At 42.7% G+C, this 17,998-nt stretch overlaps 1 protein-coding gene across 1 annotated transcript in view; it reads left to right on the plus strand.

The window, feature by feature from the left end:
• Positions 1–524: 524 nt before the first annotated feature.
• eeig1b (estrogen-induced osteoclastogenesis regulator 1b) overlaps positions 525–17,998 on the plus strand; it is a 115,523-nt gene continuing 98,049 nt past the window's right edge. Inside the window, exons 1-3 of the mRNA XM_060912155.1 lie at positions 525–592; positions 900–991; positions 1,101–1,405. Coding sequence (XP_060768138.1) covers positions 1,260–1,405 — 146 coding nt within the window. The 5' untranslated portion in view covers positions 525–592; positions 900–991; positions 1,101–1,259. The remainder of the gene's footprint in view (positions 593–899; positions 992–1,100; positions 1,406–17,998) is intronic.

Genomic DNA, 17,998 nt, shown 5'->3' on the forward strand with positions numbered 1-17,998 from the left:
TGACGATGATGATGATTCCTGCCTATTACCAGCAGATGGCGGTAAATGCTCAATTGTAAGTTCTTACACGTTCTATTATAAGCAAAAAAAAAAAGTATGCAAATGTAAATGATCCTTAAGTGCCTCAGCATTAAATTCAGAACCATAATGAAACGTTTTATTATAATCTTATTTCAAAAAAGCTCTCAAGAAACACAATCTGCTGCTAAATATTTATTTATATTATAGCATATTTATGAATTGCACACAACTTAAAGTTGTTTTTTTTTTAAAGTGGTAGAGGGAGGTCGAGATTTCAGTATAATTGAACACAGCAGAAGTGTTTGAATATAACTGCAGCTTAGAACTCTAGTATGCAAATATTTTATTTTAAGCAAGTCGACGCGTCACGGTAGGGGCGTGGCTTGGACATTCGAATGTATCTATCTTCAAATGTACATACTAGCTCTTTAGTGAGGAGGTGTGAATAGGAAGCTGCCATAAATAACTGAACGTACTCTATAGTACGGAAGTAGGCAGTACAGAAGAGCTGGAGCTTGAACTTGAGTCGTGTTGCTTTACACTCTGAGTGTGCTGCCCAAGAAGGAGTTAGGTAATCTCTCTCTCCTTTAACATGTTTGTTTGGTGGAATATATTCATTAAAAGCAAGATTAATGGACTGGTTATATTTTCTAATAGGAAAACGAGTTAAAGTTTCGTTTCTTTCTCCCTTCTAGCTGCCTGTGTTTTGGTGTTTTGTGTTGTCAGGGACGACGGTCCTTTTCTTCTTTTAAATGTTTACTAGTCTGTTGGGCGGCTTTCCTTTTAAATAAAAATAAAAAAAAATTCAGAAGATTTAAGTGTACGACTTTCTGGCTTTGTTTATTATAGTAATAATAAGCTGTTTTGTTTTGTCGCAGGGAGTTTTGTAGACCTTGGACTGTGCTAAAGGAGAAGAAGAAAAGAAAGCAGCAGCAGCAGCACCCCAGATTGTCCTTTCACTAACGTTCAGGTAAGTTTGTGTGCTCAAACCAGAGGAGCGTCAATACTTCGTTGCTTGCTTGCTTGTTCACATTCAAGTCGTGGCTGTTTATTGATGTTTGTTTGTTTCCTGTTCATAGCTTTCTGAGTTACTCTTGGAGATGCTGAACCGAGTCCTGGGAGTCAAAAAGGAGGGCTTCCAGGCGCCAGATTGAGATTAATTCAGCAAGCCAACCATTATCCATCTACCTCTTTATTTAAATTCACCCAGTGGCTTCAAACTCCAGTTTACAACCACCATGGCGTTTTTAATGAAGAAGAAGAAGTTCAAGTTCCACGTCCATTTCACTCTAGAAGAGCTGACGGCTGTTCCGTTTATCAATGGGATGCTCTTCTGCAAAATCCGTCTTCTGGAAGGGGGAGACTTTGTCACATGTTCATCTAGGTAGGAGAAGCACTTGAGATTTTTTTTTTCCCCTTTCCATGGCCTTCGTGTACCTTGGATCATTCTGTCTCTGTTAGAACTAGATATCTGCCTTTATAGATCTCCTTGATTAGACCTGGACATTGGGGTCCTTCAGTAATGAGATGAATGGGGGAAGCCATGGCTTAATGGTTAGAGAAGTAGCTTTGGGACCAAAAGGTTGCTGGTTTGATTCTCTGGAACAGTAGGAATGGCTGAAGTGCCCTTGAGCAAGGCACCTAACTCCCAACTGCTCCCCAGGCTGCACTGGGTATGTTATATGATGTTCTGGATAAGAGCGTCTGCTAAGTGCCAGTAATGTAAGAAGGTTCTATAGAACTTGACATCTCTGTGAATTGGATTCTTCTTTGCTAAAGTTGATTTAAAGTGCTGATGACGCGAACATGACTCTATGCAATTTCTTAAATAAACTATACAACATGGCAAACATGTTAGATTTCTGTTATAATTACGTGAAAAGAAGCTGTTGTTACGCAAATATCCAACTTTTAATTGCACAGCGCAAGAAAACTGGGTCCGTGGCTCGCGGCCATGCTGTGACGTCAGCGGAAGAACACGCTGCGGTTCACTGGCTGTTCTACTCTGGTTCTACTCAATGGAAATGGCGCGTGAAAACGCCGGTGAACTCTCTAGTGCTAGCTCTTCCTCTTCTGGGAGTCTAGAATTGTGTTGATCTCTTCCGAATAGAATCTCTGATAGTCTACCCTCTTTACCCTTTGCCTCTCGTTGCTAGGCGGCAGTTACATGAAAGCCGCAAGCTTTCACAAGCAAATACATGACTGATATCACGCTGACTTTATGATTACATTTATGATTATCATGTAGAATCTATAGCTCTACGTACCTTTATCTTATGTCATTTCACAACACATGTTCTGACAGGAGGACTGTCTTTGGATCCGGCATAGCTACTAGTAGACCCCCTCCGGAATCTTCACCCACTTCGCATGCAGCTCGGGATCTCTGGGGAAACTTGAATAAACTTACCCCATCCTTGTGGGTTTTGGAGCAAAAGCCGGCAACGCAAAGGCATAATAACGTATATAATTTTTTATATATTAGTATAATAATGTATAATAAAAATACTAATAATGATAAACTGAACACCTGTCGCATCAACAACAAACTGGTAAGTTAGGAGGAAGGTTCTTTCGCTGACGTCATAGCTCCTCCTCCTCCATCTCCTGGGTGCTGCAGCCCCGTCAAATTTGCCCAAATAGCCGCGTTTATCATAACTTGTAAAATAGGCGCCTTCGTGAATTAATATATGGATCATCGGGAATTACTTTTTATGTTATAAAACATCGCCAAAGATGTCAAAAACATGTCATCAGCACTTTAAAGAGAGCTGGAGAAGGTTCTCTAGAACTTGACATCTCTGTTAGGAATATCTGTGAATTGGGTTGTTCTTTGCTAAAGCTGATAAAGAGAACTGGAGAAGGTTATATAGAACTTGACCTCTACAGTGGTGCTTGAAAGTTTGTGAACTCTTGTAGAATTTTCTATATTTCTGCATAAATATGACCTAAAACATCAGATTTTCACAAGTCCTAAAAGTAGATAAAGAGAACCCAGTTAAACAAATGAGACAAAAATATTATACTTGGTCATTTTATATATTGAGGAAAATGATCCACTTTTACATATCTGTGGGTGGCAAAAGTATGTGAACCTTTGCTTTCAGTATCTGGCGTGACCCCCTTGTGCAGCAATAACTGCAACTAAACGTTTGCGGTAACTGTTGATCAGTCCTGCACACCGGCTTGGAGGAATTTTAGCCCATTCCTCTGTACGGAACAGCTTCAACTCTGGGATGTTGATGGGTTTCCTCACATGAACTGTTCACTTCAGGTCCTTCCACAACATTTCGATTGGATTAAGGTCAGGACTGTGACTTGGCCATTCCAAAACATTAACTTTATTCTTCTTTAACCATTCTTTGGTAGAACGACTTGTGTGCTTAGGGTCGTTGTCTTGCTGCATGACCCACCTTCTCTTGAGATTCACTTCATGGACAGATGTCCTGACATTTTCCTTTAGAATTCACTGGTATAATTCAGAATTCATTGTTCCATCAATGATGGCAAGCCATCTTGGCCCAGATGCAGCAAAACAGGCCTAAACCATGTTTCACAGATGGGATAAGGTTCTTATGCTGGAATGCAGTGTTTTCCTTTCTGCAGACAACTTAACGCTTCTCATTTAAACCAAAAAGTTAAATTTTTTTCCTCATCTGTCCACAAAACATTTTTCCAATAGCCTTCTGGCTTGTCCATGTGATCTTTAGCAAACTGCAGACGAGCAGCAATGTTCTTTTTGGAGAGCAGTGGCTTTCTCCTTGCAACCCTGCCATGCACACCATTGTTGTTCAGTGTTCTCCTGATGGTGGACTCACGAACATTAGCCAATGTGAGAGGGGCCTTCAGTTGCTTAGAAGTTACCCTGGGGTCCTTTGTGACCTCGCCGACTATTACACACCTTGCTCTTGGAGTGATCTTTGTTGGTCGACCACTCCTGGAGAGGGTAACAATGGTCTTGAATTTCCTCCATTTGTACACAATCTGTCTGACTGTGGATTGGTGGAGTCCAAACTCTTTAGAGATGGTTTTGTAACCTTTTCCGGCCTGATGAGCATCAACAATGCTTTTTCTGAGGTCCTCAGAAATCTCCTTTGTTTGTGCCATGATACACTTCCACAAACATGTGTTGTGAAGATCAGACTTTGATAGATCCCTGTTCTTTAAATAAAACAGGGTGCCCACTCACACCGGATTGTCATCCCATTGATTGAAAACACCTGACTCTAATTTCACCTTCAAATTAACTGCTAATCCTAGTGGTTCACATACTTTTGCCACTCACAGATATGTAATATTGGATCATTTTCCTCAATAAATAAATGACCAAGTTTTTTTTTTGTCTCATTTGTTTTACTGTATCTTTATCTACTTTTAGGACTTGTGTGAAAATCTGGTGATGTTTTAAGTCACATTTATGTAGAAATATAGAAAATTCTAAAGGTTTCAAACTTTCAAGCACAACTGTATGTCAGGAATATCTGTGAATTGGATTCTTCTTTACTGAAGCTGCTAAAGAGAACTGGACCTGATCATAACCCTTAGTTAGAGATCACCCGGACTTGGGTTCTTATCTCGTTATTGGGGAGAGACCTCATGTAGATCATCTGATATGAAATGTCTAGATATTTGAGAGAGAGAGATCTTGATCTGATATCATCTTTTAGAGCTATCTGGATCTTCTGACTTCACCAAGGGTTGTCAAAATCTTTGTACATATAATAGAGAAATCTAATGGGACCTTTGGATTCCAATTATTCCTGGAATAGCTTATATGAATTCAGCCTGATTTTGCCACTTTTGTTGTGATTGACAAATTTCCAGTGCCGGGCCTGAATATGAATGTCGTTAACGATGAACAGGTCTTGTAGTGTGTGACAATCAAAGAACAGCGATGTGGAATCTGGGACATCCCAAGACACCTCAACGAAAAGTCTAGCATGTTGGAACTTTGTGTTTTCTCACCTCGTTTGATCCTTGATGGGCATGATTGACAGTTTCTTGAGCCTCCTCTGGGACGATACAGAAGGATGAAAACAGTCATTGGTTGGGGTTGAACTTAGTGTTGCCAATCTCCTGACCAATGCTTCATTCATGTGCTATGGGAATTATGGTAAATACCAAACGCCGACATGGAAAGCACACATGAACGCCTCCTCTTGTGGTATTTTCCACTGGGCAACTCGTAGAAAATTTTGATACACGAGTTGCCGAGATGAGATGAACTTTAACCTTTTCAACATGGCGGCGAGCGGTACAAGACACTTGAATGTTAAGCATTGTACGCTACTAAAGTTTTTTTTTTTTTTACGAGTACTAGTGGGTAGTTTTTTGTGTCTATGCAATGTTGCGTCATTAACAAGTGTAATATAATACGTTAGAAATCCGTTTCCTTTAAAAATGTGTTGTTATGGTTTGTTTTTACCTATCCAGAGCAGAAGCTATTGCTAACGATAGCTAACTAACTATTGCTAACTTGAATCTGGTCCACCATCTTTAATTTGTCAACAACAACAAAAGCATGTGAACACAACACACTGGTAAATACCACTTCCCAACTGGAAAATATCATCTTCCCATAGCACATGAACGCAGCCCAAGTCAGGAATTTATTGCACTATGATTTGCCTAATCAGACATGGTGACCATGACACAAATATAATGTAGTCTGATCCTGGCTTAAGGCATACTGAATTATTATTTTTTTTATCTTGTCTGTTACTGAAGTCTGGATCTTTCAGTCTTTGCATGAGAGAGATCCAAATTTTTATTTTCTCTATCAGCGACCGATGTCTGGATCTTCTGGCTTCAACTAGGGCTGTCTGAATCGTTTGCTCTCTAAACCAAGGTGTTGCCTCACAGGTTTTGTTTATAATATGTTTTGTTGTTTTGATCCTTGGCTGAATCAGGTGTGTTAGAGCAGGTGAATTGCCAGACTGTGATGATCTGGTCTATAATTATGTTTGACAAGCTGTTTAACAAACCACAATGAAAAACATAATTTCCTTCTCAGTTTCATCACTTTCCTTCCAAAGTATTAAGAGGAGTCCTGTTTTGGCTTTTCTTATGTCTTTTTTCCTTAATTTGCTTTAGTATAGTCACTTAAAGGGGAACTAAAGTAATTTTTAAACTTGCTTTATTCCTTAACGCGTTATTCATTTACGTTTTCGGTTTTCTTAACCTATCGTGACTCGTATTGGCATATTATATTGTACTTATCGGCCTTTTCGGTTTTTAGCCATGTTGAATGTAGTTCATATGGTCCACGGCAGGCATCGCTTATCCGCACGATCTTCACGAGACTTGTGCGAGACTTCAAACATGAAGTGTCAGCGCCGCCATTTTGAAAACTGTTCACACAGCGGCCAGATCGCCATATCATTCCATCTCATTATCTCTAGCCGCTTTATCCTTCTACAGGGTCGCAGGCAAGCTGGAGCCTATCCCAGCTGACTACGGGCGAAAGGCGGGGTACACCCTGGACAAGTTGCCAGGTCATCACAGGGCTGACCCATAGACACAGACAACCATTCACACTCACATTCACACCTACGGTCAATTTAGAGTCACCAGTTAACCTAACCTGCATGTCTTTGGACTGTGGGGGAAACCGGAGCACCCGGAGGAAACCCACGCGGACACGGGGAGAACATGCAAACTCCACACAGAAAGGCCCTCGCCGGCCCCGGGGCTCGAACCCGGACCTTCTTGCTGTGAGGCGACAGCGCTAACCACTACACCACCGTGCCGCCCCCATATCATTCCAATTTAGATTAATTTCGGGTTTGGCCAGCTTCATCAGTGATGGAGATTATTCCATACGACTTCGTACCAACGTGGAGTAGAGAAGAGTTGGAAAGAAGACAGGATAAGGACTAGTCCGTCGCGCTGGTATTTATGTCATGACTGCCGCACAATTAAAACGTGCCAGATCAGGCGGCTGGTGGGTTTTCAAAATAAATACATACATGAATGTGTTTTTGTGATAAATACATATTATACTGAGCGCGTTTCCCACATAATCCTCACTAAGGTTTCGGACAGCACTACAAAATGACGTCCTCACTATATAGTGCCCAGGGAGCGATTTTGGACACGGAAAACTTCCGGCTTTATTACGTCAGCATTTGAAAGAGGGCGCGCGTCTTTTGACAACGTTGGCAGATGTTGGTCACTTTGATTTCCGCTGGACATTTTACTTCCGTCCTGCGATGTCTGTCTGTCTCGCGCAGGTCTCAGTGAATCTTGTTTACGGCCATTGCTTTGACATATGGACTGATGTATTACATAGCATGTTTCAAAAGCTCATAACTTGCTATAGCAGTGACAAAATAGTTGTCAGAAATGCATTCCTATATTTAATAAAATGAGAAATAGAATTTGTTAATAAAAAAAAAAATTTGCCTTCAGTTCCCCTTTTAATATAGATTTTGGAGTTGCACAGATTTGAGAAGAGCAGTTTAAGGCTTATCTTGAGCAGATGCCCAGGTGCGGGGGTATTTAGGGTATATGAATATGTATCCCTGGAAATTTGTATTCCAGAGATGGTATTTTTACCATCGTGGGTCACTTTCGGTGAACATGCATATTCATTTTGGGTGTCTGTCCATTCTGTGCAGCTTGTATGATATGAAATGGGGTTTTGTCTTAGTGTGTGGGTGTTCAGATGGTATTTTTGGGCACATGGCATGGCGTGGTAGTGCTGATTCCCTGGCAGTACCAGGCACGTTTGTGTACTTGTTGCACTGAAATGCCCCACTGCATTCATCCTGCACAATGCATCGTCTGTCTGCAGAGCCCAGGCATGTCGGGGGTTATGTCCCAAACACATTACCATTCCTTCAAAAGCGATAGAGAGATGGCAGGAGAGGGAGGGAGGGAGGGAGGGTGGTGTATGCAGAACAGACAAAATGCATGTTGCTTTAGAACCAGAAACCAAAAAGAAGCAAAGATAAAGGCTGTCAGGAGAAAGCACAGGAGCAGTCTGAAAGAGAAAGACATAGAGACTTGAGTGATGCTATAGACAGAGGGCCTTTTGTCCCTTAAACCACACTGTTCCATCTCTTTTCTCTCCCTCCTCCCGAGGTTTTTTTTTTTTTCTTCTCTCTCTCGTATTTCTCATTCCTTCCCTCTTTATCCGGGTGGCTGGTGTTCATGAAGCAGCCGATTTAACAAAAGCGAGCTTTTTTTTTTTTTTGAGAGAGAAGACGCGCATGAGTTGACGCGGTGAAAGAAGAGCTCGGCACTACAGCTGAAGACGAAGTATCTGCTTCGGGTTTCTTGCACAATGGCCGAGGCTGGGGAGGGAGGGGAAACTGCTTGAAGGATGGCAGGGTGGCTGATTGGGTTGCAGTGTATCGTTTGAGAAAGTCATGTACGAACACTGTTGCATATCCTCTAAATCAAATCAGCGCCATGGCAGAAGAGTTGTAAAGACGGGCTGTGATCTAGGTCCAAACATCCTGGCTTAGTTGTTAATGTGGATGAGCAGAAAGTGGTATGTTAATGAAAGCATAAAAAACAACAACTTGGAAGCATAAAGAAGCCTTTTGTGCAAAAAAAAAAAAAAAAAAAGTGATGCTTCGAGTTGGGTTTGAAACATAACTCCTAAACTCCGCATCTTCTCCCCCCCCCCCTTTTTTTTCTCCCTCCTCCATTTTCTTGCCGATTTGGCGTTGCCAAATCTCAGCCATTAACTCTTCCCTATCACACAACAGCTAGCAACCGAGGATGGTGAAGGCGAACATGCTTCCTCAGAGATATGAGGCAAACCTCTGCATCTTTTTGAGCTCCTGCTCATGCTGTGTCACAGGGCAGTATGACCATGGAAAGTGCTTTCTGCCCTCTTCCTCATACATGTGCTCCTAGTGATTGACAGAGGAGTAAAGGCCAATTTATGCTGACAACGCAGTCCTCGCAGATGGCGTCTGTGTAGCCCCCCCCCACCTTCGTAGACGCTCTGCGCGCACCTCCCAAAAATTATGACCACCGCAGAAGCCTTGCAGACAGCGTCGCAGACAAGAGGGCTCTGATTGGTCCACTGTACATCCGCTGTACACGCACTTCCGCTTCCCTACTTTCCCGGCTTGGTTTGTTTTCACGACCGGCATTTTTAAAAACACGAGCGAAGATGGAGCAGCACGAAGAGCGGTTGATCGAGGAAGTGAGGAAGTACGTACATCTATACGACTCCAGTTCTAGTCATTATAAGTAACCGGAGGATAAACACTCCACTAACCACACCCACCAACTACTCCTAGCGATTTCGCGACTTCGCACCCCCTTGCGTTGTGGCGGTGAATAACATCGCGCACGCCTATTACTCCCCGCTCAACGATAAATTACAACTGTCTGCGAAAAGCTATCTGCGAAAACCTTGTCGCAAGAGCATGCAGAGGCCCTAAGAGTATGCCATCCCTCCTACCCAGAGAGCTAGGTGATGTGGGTGAATAAACTTGTTGCACCCCTCTAGAGCAACATTTATTATTATTAATTTTTTTTTTTTTTGGGGGGGGGGTCCCTTTCTTCCTGTCTTTTGCTTTATTAGCTCATCCGGCCGACAGGTGATGAGTTTATGCCATTATGTGTTGTCCGTCGTCGTCTACATTTCACAAAAATCGCTTCTTCTCTCTCAATTCTTCACTGACTTATTTTTTTGGCAGGAAGGTAGGTCTGCCCTGGGGTGCATATGGCTTCTACCCAAATTTGCATAATTGTAATTAATAATGAAGAATTGGAGTAATTCAGCCCTAACGAGCAGTTTCCACACACATCGCTTCTTCCCCGATTTTTGATGCCTTCTGGCATGAAGGTAGAGGTACCTAGGGTGCATATAACTTCTACCCAGATTTGCTTATTACAATTATTAATGAAGTTATGGACTAATTGAGCCTTAATGAGCAGTTCAACAAAAATCGCTTCTTCTCGGTCAATTCCTCACCGTTTTGGATTCTTTCTAGCAAATAGGTCGGTATTCCTAGGGTGTATATAGGTTCTATATCTAGCTTGCAACATTTATTGCGCAAGGTGGCCCACTTTAGATCGTTCCTTTTGGACTAGACAGGGCCGGAGTGAGCTACGCCGTCGTTGACGGTCTCGTCTGATTTATTACGCAGTGCTTGCGTCACCGCACATTGTTTGATTGCTGGGTCCTCTGTTTGCTTGTTTTGTGTTTGCCAAAAGAGCATCATGAGCATGTTTGAGAACCTGTCGGTACGTCATTAATGTTGTCCGTACAACACGTCTTAAAATACATTAAACTGTGGCTCACAGGCTCAACAAAAATCACTTCTCGGTCAATTCCTTGCCGTTTTGGCAAAACGTGTCGGGTCTTGCTGTAATAATCAATGACGAGGTGGGGTGATATTGTGCAACACGAAGCAAGATTGATTGATTAGCTTCCTGTAATGGCATGTTCTTGAAACACACGTTCCACTTTTTTTTTTTTTTAAATTTATTAATGAACTACATCAGGGGTGGGCAATTATTTTTTCCATGGGGCCACATGAGAAACAGAATTTTGTGGAGGGCCGGACCAAAAGGCTGAACTAAATTCTGCACAATATTAATTATATTTCTTTATATAAAGCAGTAAATAACATTGTTTTTACAAGCTGCTAAGACTGGTAAGAGTATGGAAAAAAACGAGGTTGCCTTACAAAAAATGTCATTTATTCAATCAAATTTCCCAAAACAATGGTTTACAAAATGTGAACGTTTGTACCTTTTTTTTTTTTTTTTTTTTTTTCCTCAGTCACATTCACCCCAAAACACAATAAAGGCATCACAATATTGTCTTTCTACTCCAAATATCAAGCAAGATACATCATATTATAATAATGATGCCCACATTTGTAGTCTAATCACCTCATGTGACCTGACCTGCTCGCAACAAAGTTGATTCGGTGTAGGAATCAGATCTACAGATCGGCTCGGGCTCCGGCGCCTGCTGGTGACGTCACACGATGTGATCGGCTGGACCGTTTGAAGGATGACGTACAAGTTTGTGGTTGGTCTGGACAAAGTACGGAAGTAGTTATCGCAGGATTAGGTTTTGTGGGATTTCATGTCATGTTCATGTTTTTGTTGAACACAACTTCAAAATAAAACCAATGCACATTCAGTCCATGCGTGAGGTAAAATTAGAAAATACGTTTATTTTGTAATTTCTAATTAACCTTACGCGGGCCGGTCAGAATGAACCAAAGGGCCGGATGCGGCCCGCGGGCCGTAAAATGCCCAGGTCTGAACTACATGATGCACCTTCTAAGCGTTTTAGGTACGTTTACATTTGGTGTTATGTCTGTGTGAGACTGTTACTTCCTGTTACAGCTCAGTTTTTACCTCAATCTTTTTTTTTTTTTTTTCTCTCCTCTTGAAGTTACAGGTTAAAAAAAAAATACACGCAGCTTTTCATGTAACTGAGAAACCAGAAAGCACAAAGTCCTCTGTCTTGAAGACTTTGATTCAACAGAGCTGTGGTATAAAAAGGCATAAAACAGATAATACACACTTGGTGTATATTAACAAATCTTTTGGTCCTTTTTTTTTTTTTTTTGTTATTTAAAGGCTATTAGTTATGTCTGACATGGTGTTTTTTTTTTTTTTTTTTCCCCCCACTGTTCAGAATCCAAAGGCATTCTTTAGGCAGTACGGTGGACGGAGGGTTTGTTTAAACTGTACTGGATGTTCTTCACTTTCATACGTGGCAACAAAATGTCCAGAGCTGTGGTGGTGGGTGTTTTAGTCATCTGAACAGATTTTTATAGAATAAGAGGCTTTGGATGAAAAGAAATAAATATAAAAAGTAGTGGTGCAAATTGAGCATCGTGTAATCATGGCATGCATTGAATTAATTGAAAGGTGTTTTTTTTTTTTTTTTTTTTTTAAATAAATGGGTTTCAGTCCAACTGGTCTGGCAGGATGGGTTTGGCTTTAGGTGGAGTGATTTGCTGTTTTAAATTTCTTCTGAAAATCCAAGCTGTAGCTTTATGTGCAGACTGGGGATATGCGGAGTGGCTGGGGTTGTCTTGGAAAGCCTTGAAAAAGTGTACGCGTGTGTATGTTGTCAAACTCCAGCAATGTCTGGATGTTATGATGCAAGACTGTAATTGTAATCATTCTAGAGATGCTGCTCCAGGCCATTTCCTGTTGCTCGGTCGCTCACTCTCGGTCTGTCTCTCACACAGAATGCTTATATAAAAAGCCTAATGCGTTCATGTGTCTGGAATATTTTTGTGCTCAGTTATTCAGTCAGTCATTGTCAAAGGCGAAGCACCCAGTCCAGTATCGGTTCAGTGCACGCGCACACACACCTATACACTCCCAAAGTAAACATGCATCACTCAAGATAACCGTTCCAAAAGGGCAAGAGCGCCTAGTGTTAAAGTTGATCATGTTTCCATGTATTTATTTATTTCAGCCAGGTGTGTTGGCGCATGTAGCTTTTACAGGTCCTGTAATGGGTAAAAAGTACCAGACCAGGGAATGTCTGGATCAGTAACAATACTGTGTCATGACGGTGATAAATCCCAGTACATCTAGTGGCTCAGAAGCATCCGTTAGAGATTAGGTTTTAGATTAGCGCAGAATTGAATCAGGGGAGCCACTCATTTAATCAGCAATGACAAAACTGCCAAGTCTGTCCCTCTCTTGCTGTTCTCCTGTATACGTCTCTTTCCTTATCTCTGATCAGTCGATATGTGCTCCTTTTTTTTTTTTTTTTTTTCCATTTTTCTGGATGAGCGAGCTTCTGTTCGAGATGACATTTTGCAAACGGCGGTGTGAGAATCGAAGGTTGTTCAAGTGCAACCCAGCTCCATAAAACTAGAACAGGGCTGAGCATTTATTTGGCACCGAGATTTAAAGGTTTATGAATCCACTCGTGCTTTATCTGCCCTGAGCGTTTTGCTGATTTGGCCCCTGCAGTGTTATGAAAAGCCTCTGGGCTTCCCTTATCTCTGTCCTACAAACACCACAAGCACACATTACACCGACCGTACCACACAGTGACTGCTGTTGTCTGCTGATTAAAAAGAATGGAGAAGGAAAACATTGGTTAATTTATCAGACGTTTCTTTGCAGGCATCCACCCATGGACTTGTACATTTGCTCTGGCTTGTGTGTAACTTCCTGCTCTAATCGACTGCCAATGCGACAAGCCTTTTGTCGTTTTTCTCAAAAAGGCAATGTTTTGAATGAGAAACACTACAACACGGGAAGGAATTATAATGTACCTACACGAAGCACACATCATCCCTCTTGGTAGATATGATGCAAGGCAGGGTTTGAGTAGGAGCGAGGCTGCTTTCTTCCTGGATTGCAATTTAGGTGTGTCTATAATGTCCAATTTTCATCATCTCTCATTATATCCGCACACAGGAAAGCTTGATCAGCACACCCGATTGAAGGGAAGAGTATTTGGGTGTGGATCGTTCAATTAAAGGGATACGCCAGCATTTGAAACCTACTTGCAATTACATGTTTCTAATCTTGTCTCGGTACTGTGAGAAGAGCAGAAAGCTTGTTTTTACTCCAAGCTCACTCAGACCAGTTGTTGAACTGTCGGATGTTTATGTAAAATGTCTTTTTGTAGAGCGTAATTTTTATAAACTTGATTCAAAATCTTCCAGTCCATCCATTTATAACCAAGATGTACAGTATTTCATATATCTGTTTCATCTGACGGTGGTTTGGAAGAGTGAGTAATGCTTTTTGTTATCGTTTTTGCACCTTGGTCACTTCAAAAGAGAGGAAAATAAGACCATTTATAGCTGCTATAATGTAAGTGATAACAGGAACTGACTTGTTTTGCAGCCCTTTCACAGCAATAAATGTAGCTATAAATGGCTAAAAATGATGCGTCATTCATTAATAGTTTAGGAATTGTAATCGTCAGTAAATACCTGTGGTGTAAGAAGGATAAAACCCTTCAGGGTGTGCTGTTATTGGAAAATAATCAACTTCTGGGTGACGTCGCTCCATGTCATGACTTGGTCATTAACTCTTGTACACCTTATTGAGTTTGGGCTATTTATTTATTTTTGGCAGATTTCAACAACTGAGAAATTGTGTCTCACCACTTTTTAGTTATTCTGTTCTCCGTAACGGTTCTTATCCTTGATGAGCTCACATACAGTACACTCTTAGAAAATAAAGTAGATTTTTGGAGCTTTAGTGTTGTAATGGCTTGTCACTGAGGCAGTACCCTCTAAGGTATTTATTTGTACCCTTAAAGGAGAACTGAAGGCGAGTTTCTTTTTTAAATCAAAATTCTATTTCTGGGGCGGCACGGTGGTGTAGTGGTTAGCGCTGTCGCCTCACAGCAAGAAGGTCCGGGTTCGAGCCCCGGGGCCGGCGAGGGCCTTTCTGTGTGGAGTTTGCATGTTCTCCCCGTGTCCGCGTGGGTTTCCTCTGGGTGCTCCGGTTTCCCCCACAGTCCAAAGACATGCAGGTTAGGTTAACTGGTGACTCTAAATTGACCGTAGGTGTGAATGTGAGTGTGAATGGTTATGTGTCAGCCCTGTGATGACCTGGCGACTTGTCCAGGGTGTACCCCGCCTTTCACTCGTAGTCAGCTGGGATAGACTCCAGCTTGCCTGCGACCCTGTAGAAGGATAAAGCAGTTATGCCGCTTTTCCACTACAAACGCGGCTGAGCCGTGCCGTGCTGAGTCGAGCTGAGCGGGGCTGTTGGAGTTGCATTTCGACTACAACCGCGCTGAACCGTGCTGGCTGGAAGTGGGTGGACACATTGGGTGGAGTTAGCGAAAGTGGGTGGACGTCACGTGATGTCGTTAAGCAGCGCAAACAGTGACATCAGTGACCGTGGCGGAACAAGTCAGAGCCGGGCCGGGGGCGGGGCAAATGACCGGGCCCTTTATTAAAGCTTATCATATCATTTTAGGCTACAAAATGTCCGCAACTGCGGTGTTTACCAATTTCAACACTACCGGGTGCAACTATGTTATTTAGTACATCAAGTCCTTCAAACGAACATGTAACTCAGAAACAAAAAACATTAGGATACTGTACATGGCTCATAATAAAACATCAATAGCCTATACTGCGCACATTATTTGAAGGGCATACGAATGAGCGCTCAGAGGCTGCAACGGTGACAGGAAGAGTCAGAAATAAAAGGAGGGCGGTGCAAACCTCACTGAATGCACTGTGTTTACCAATTTCAACACTACGGGGTGCAACTATGTTATTTTGTACATTAAGTCCTTCAAACGAACATGTAACTCAGAAACAAAAAAACATTAGGTGACATACTGTACATGGCTCATAATAAAACATCAATAGCCTACTGCGCGCATTATTTGAAGGCATACGACGAGCCTTGCGCTCCGCGAACTCGTCCACGATGCTCTGTATGTCACTGATTCAGTGATCTTTTAAGCGGTAGTCTCACGACCCGAATAGTAAACAATAAACATGGAGGACATGGAGTCGTTAGTGTTGCTGGTCTTGGTGCTGTGGCTTGTTGTCACCGACAACGCGGACAGATACTGGCAAGAGCGTATAGATGAGGCGAGGCGCATAAGGCTTCAGAAATTCTCGTAATTCGTAATTATTCTTCTTCCGGGTTTGCGGTGTTTACAGATCCCAGCGCGCTCGCGGGGCGTGTGTGGGCATGTGAGGACACTCCTCCTCACCAATCAGTGCACAGGGGAGTGTCTGCTCACGCCCCCAGCCTCACTCGGCACGGTTTGGCTCGCTTCAGCCCCACTCCAAAACGGTGCGAGTTTTAGGGGCTAAGCAGGGCTGAAGCGAGCTGAGTCGTGCTGGTTTTTGGTAGTCGAAACGCGAGCCGTGTCGGGCTGAAGCGAGCTGAAGTGAGCTGAAAAAGGGTAGTGGAAAAGGGCCATTAGAGATGAGATGAAATTCTATTTCTTATTTTAAGTATCAGAATGCATTTTTGATCGCTATTTTGTCACTGCTATAGCAAGTTATGAGTGTTTGAAATATGTTATGTAATATATCAGTCCATATGTCAAAGCGATGGCCGTAAACGAGATTTGTTGAGACCGGTGTGAGACATCATAGGACGGAAGTAAAACGTACAGCGGAAATCAAAGCGGCCAACGTTGTCAAAAGACGCGTGCGGTCTCTTTCGAATGCTGACATAATCAAGCTGGAAGTTTTGTTTTGGTAGCACTTGACATTTCGAAGTCGCGCACAAGTCTCGTGAAGACCGCGTGGATAAAACGAACTAAATTCAACATGGCTAAAAACCGAATGGGCCGAGAAGTCTCATCTCATTATCTGTAGCCGCTTTATCCTGTTCTACAGGGTCGCAGGCAAGCTGGAGCCTATCCCAGCTGACTACGGGCGAAAGGCGGGGTACACCCTGGACAAGTCGCCAGGTCATCACAGGGCTGACACATAGACACAGACAACCATTCACACTCACATTCACACCTACGGTCAATTTAGAGCCACCAGTTAACCTAACCTGCATGTCTTTGGACTGTGGGGGAAACCGGAGCACCTGGAGGAAACCCACGCGGACATGGGGAGAACATGCAAACTCCACACAGAAAGGCCCTCGCCGGCCCCGGGGCTCGAACCCGGACCTTCTTGTTGTGAAGCGACAGCGCTAACCACTACACCACCGTGCCGCCCTAGGCCGATAAGTATAATATTTAATTGCAATTAGTTGCCAATATGAGTCACGATATAAGGTTACTAAAACTGAAAACGTAATTTAACATGTTAATTAAGAAAGAAAGCAAGTTTAAAAATGACTTCAGTTCTCCTTTAAGATGCTGCTTTGGAACGTGTATGTTTTTAGCCCTTAAAAGGTACACCGTTACCTTGAGGTCCAGTAATGAGCCCTAAGGGGGTACATTAGTGTAGATTTGTACCTTGGGGTACAGAAATGGACTCTTACTGTACCCCTATTTCTGATGGTGTACATACAGATATGGTGGATAGAGAAGAGGAGGACAAAATGCTGCAGTATCCCTTTAACCAAACAAAGCAAAAATGATCCCTGAAAGAACACACCCAAGCAATCACAGCTCTGTTTTGGGGTTAGGAATTTGACCTCTGTGGAGTCGCAATTAGCCTCGGGAAGCTGTTATTTTTCCCCTCTTTTGGTGTGTGCGTGTGTCCCACTACCCTTAAAGTTCCTCCAGTTTATATATTCCTTTACACTTCTTTCCTGTGAGGGAGTTTGAGCCCATAATCCTGGCATCCTCTGGCTGAAAATATCTTGGGCTGAGTGTTCACTATAGACTGTGTGAACCTTTGAGCCGGATGTGTCTTTTTATGTAAGATGTAGATTAAGGGTTTATTGAGCAGTATAAAGGAGCAGGTCTTATTGGTGAACTATGCTGTGAGATTGGATTTCAGTTTGCTCCACCTGCTATTATAGTAAGGAGATAATTCGTAGTAGTGATAATAATAAAAAATAATAGCTCATATAATGACTCATAATAACCTTGTTGGGTTCATTTCAACACTGCTTTATTCACTATATGCTGAGACAGTGATGCCTCAGAACTCGTGCAAAGACTAAACTCGTTGTAAATGAATGCGAAGTTTAGCACAGCTCAAGATACAGTATTTCTCAAGTCTCCTCTGATTATCTCTATCCGCTTTATCCTGTTCTACAGGGTCACAGGCAAGCTGGAGCCTATCCCAGCTGACTACGGGCGAAAGGCGGGGTACACCCTGGACAAGTCGCCAGGTCATCACAGGGCTGACACATAGACACAGACAACCATTCACACTCACATTCACACCTACGGTCAATTTAGAGTCACCAGTTAACCTAACCTGCATGTCTTTGGACTGTGGGGGAAACCGGAGCACCCGGAGGAAACCCACGCGGACACGGGGAGAACATGCAAACTCCGCACAGAAAGGCCCTCGCTGGCCACGGGGCTCGAACCCGGACCTTCTTGCTGTGAGGCGACAGCGCTAACCACTACACCACCGTGCCGCCCCAATTTCTCAAGTCTCTCTCA

Source organism: Neoarius graeffei, chromosome 28, assembly GCF_027579695.1.
Source record: "Neoarius graeffei isolate fNeoGra1 chromosome 28, fNeoGra1.pri, whole genome shotgun sequence".
Taxonomy (NCBI): domain Eukaryota; kingdom Metazoa; phylum Chordata; class Actinopteri; order Siluriformes; family Ariidae; genus Neoarius; species Neoarius graeffei.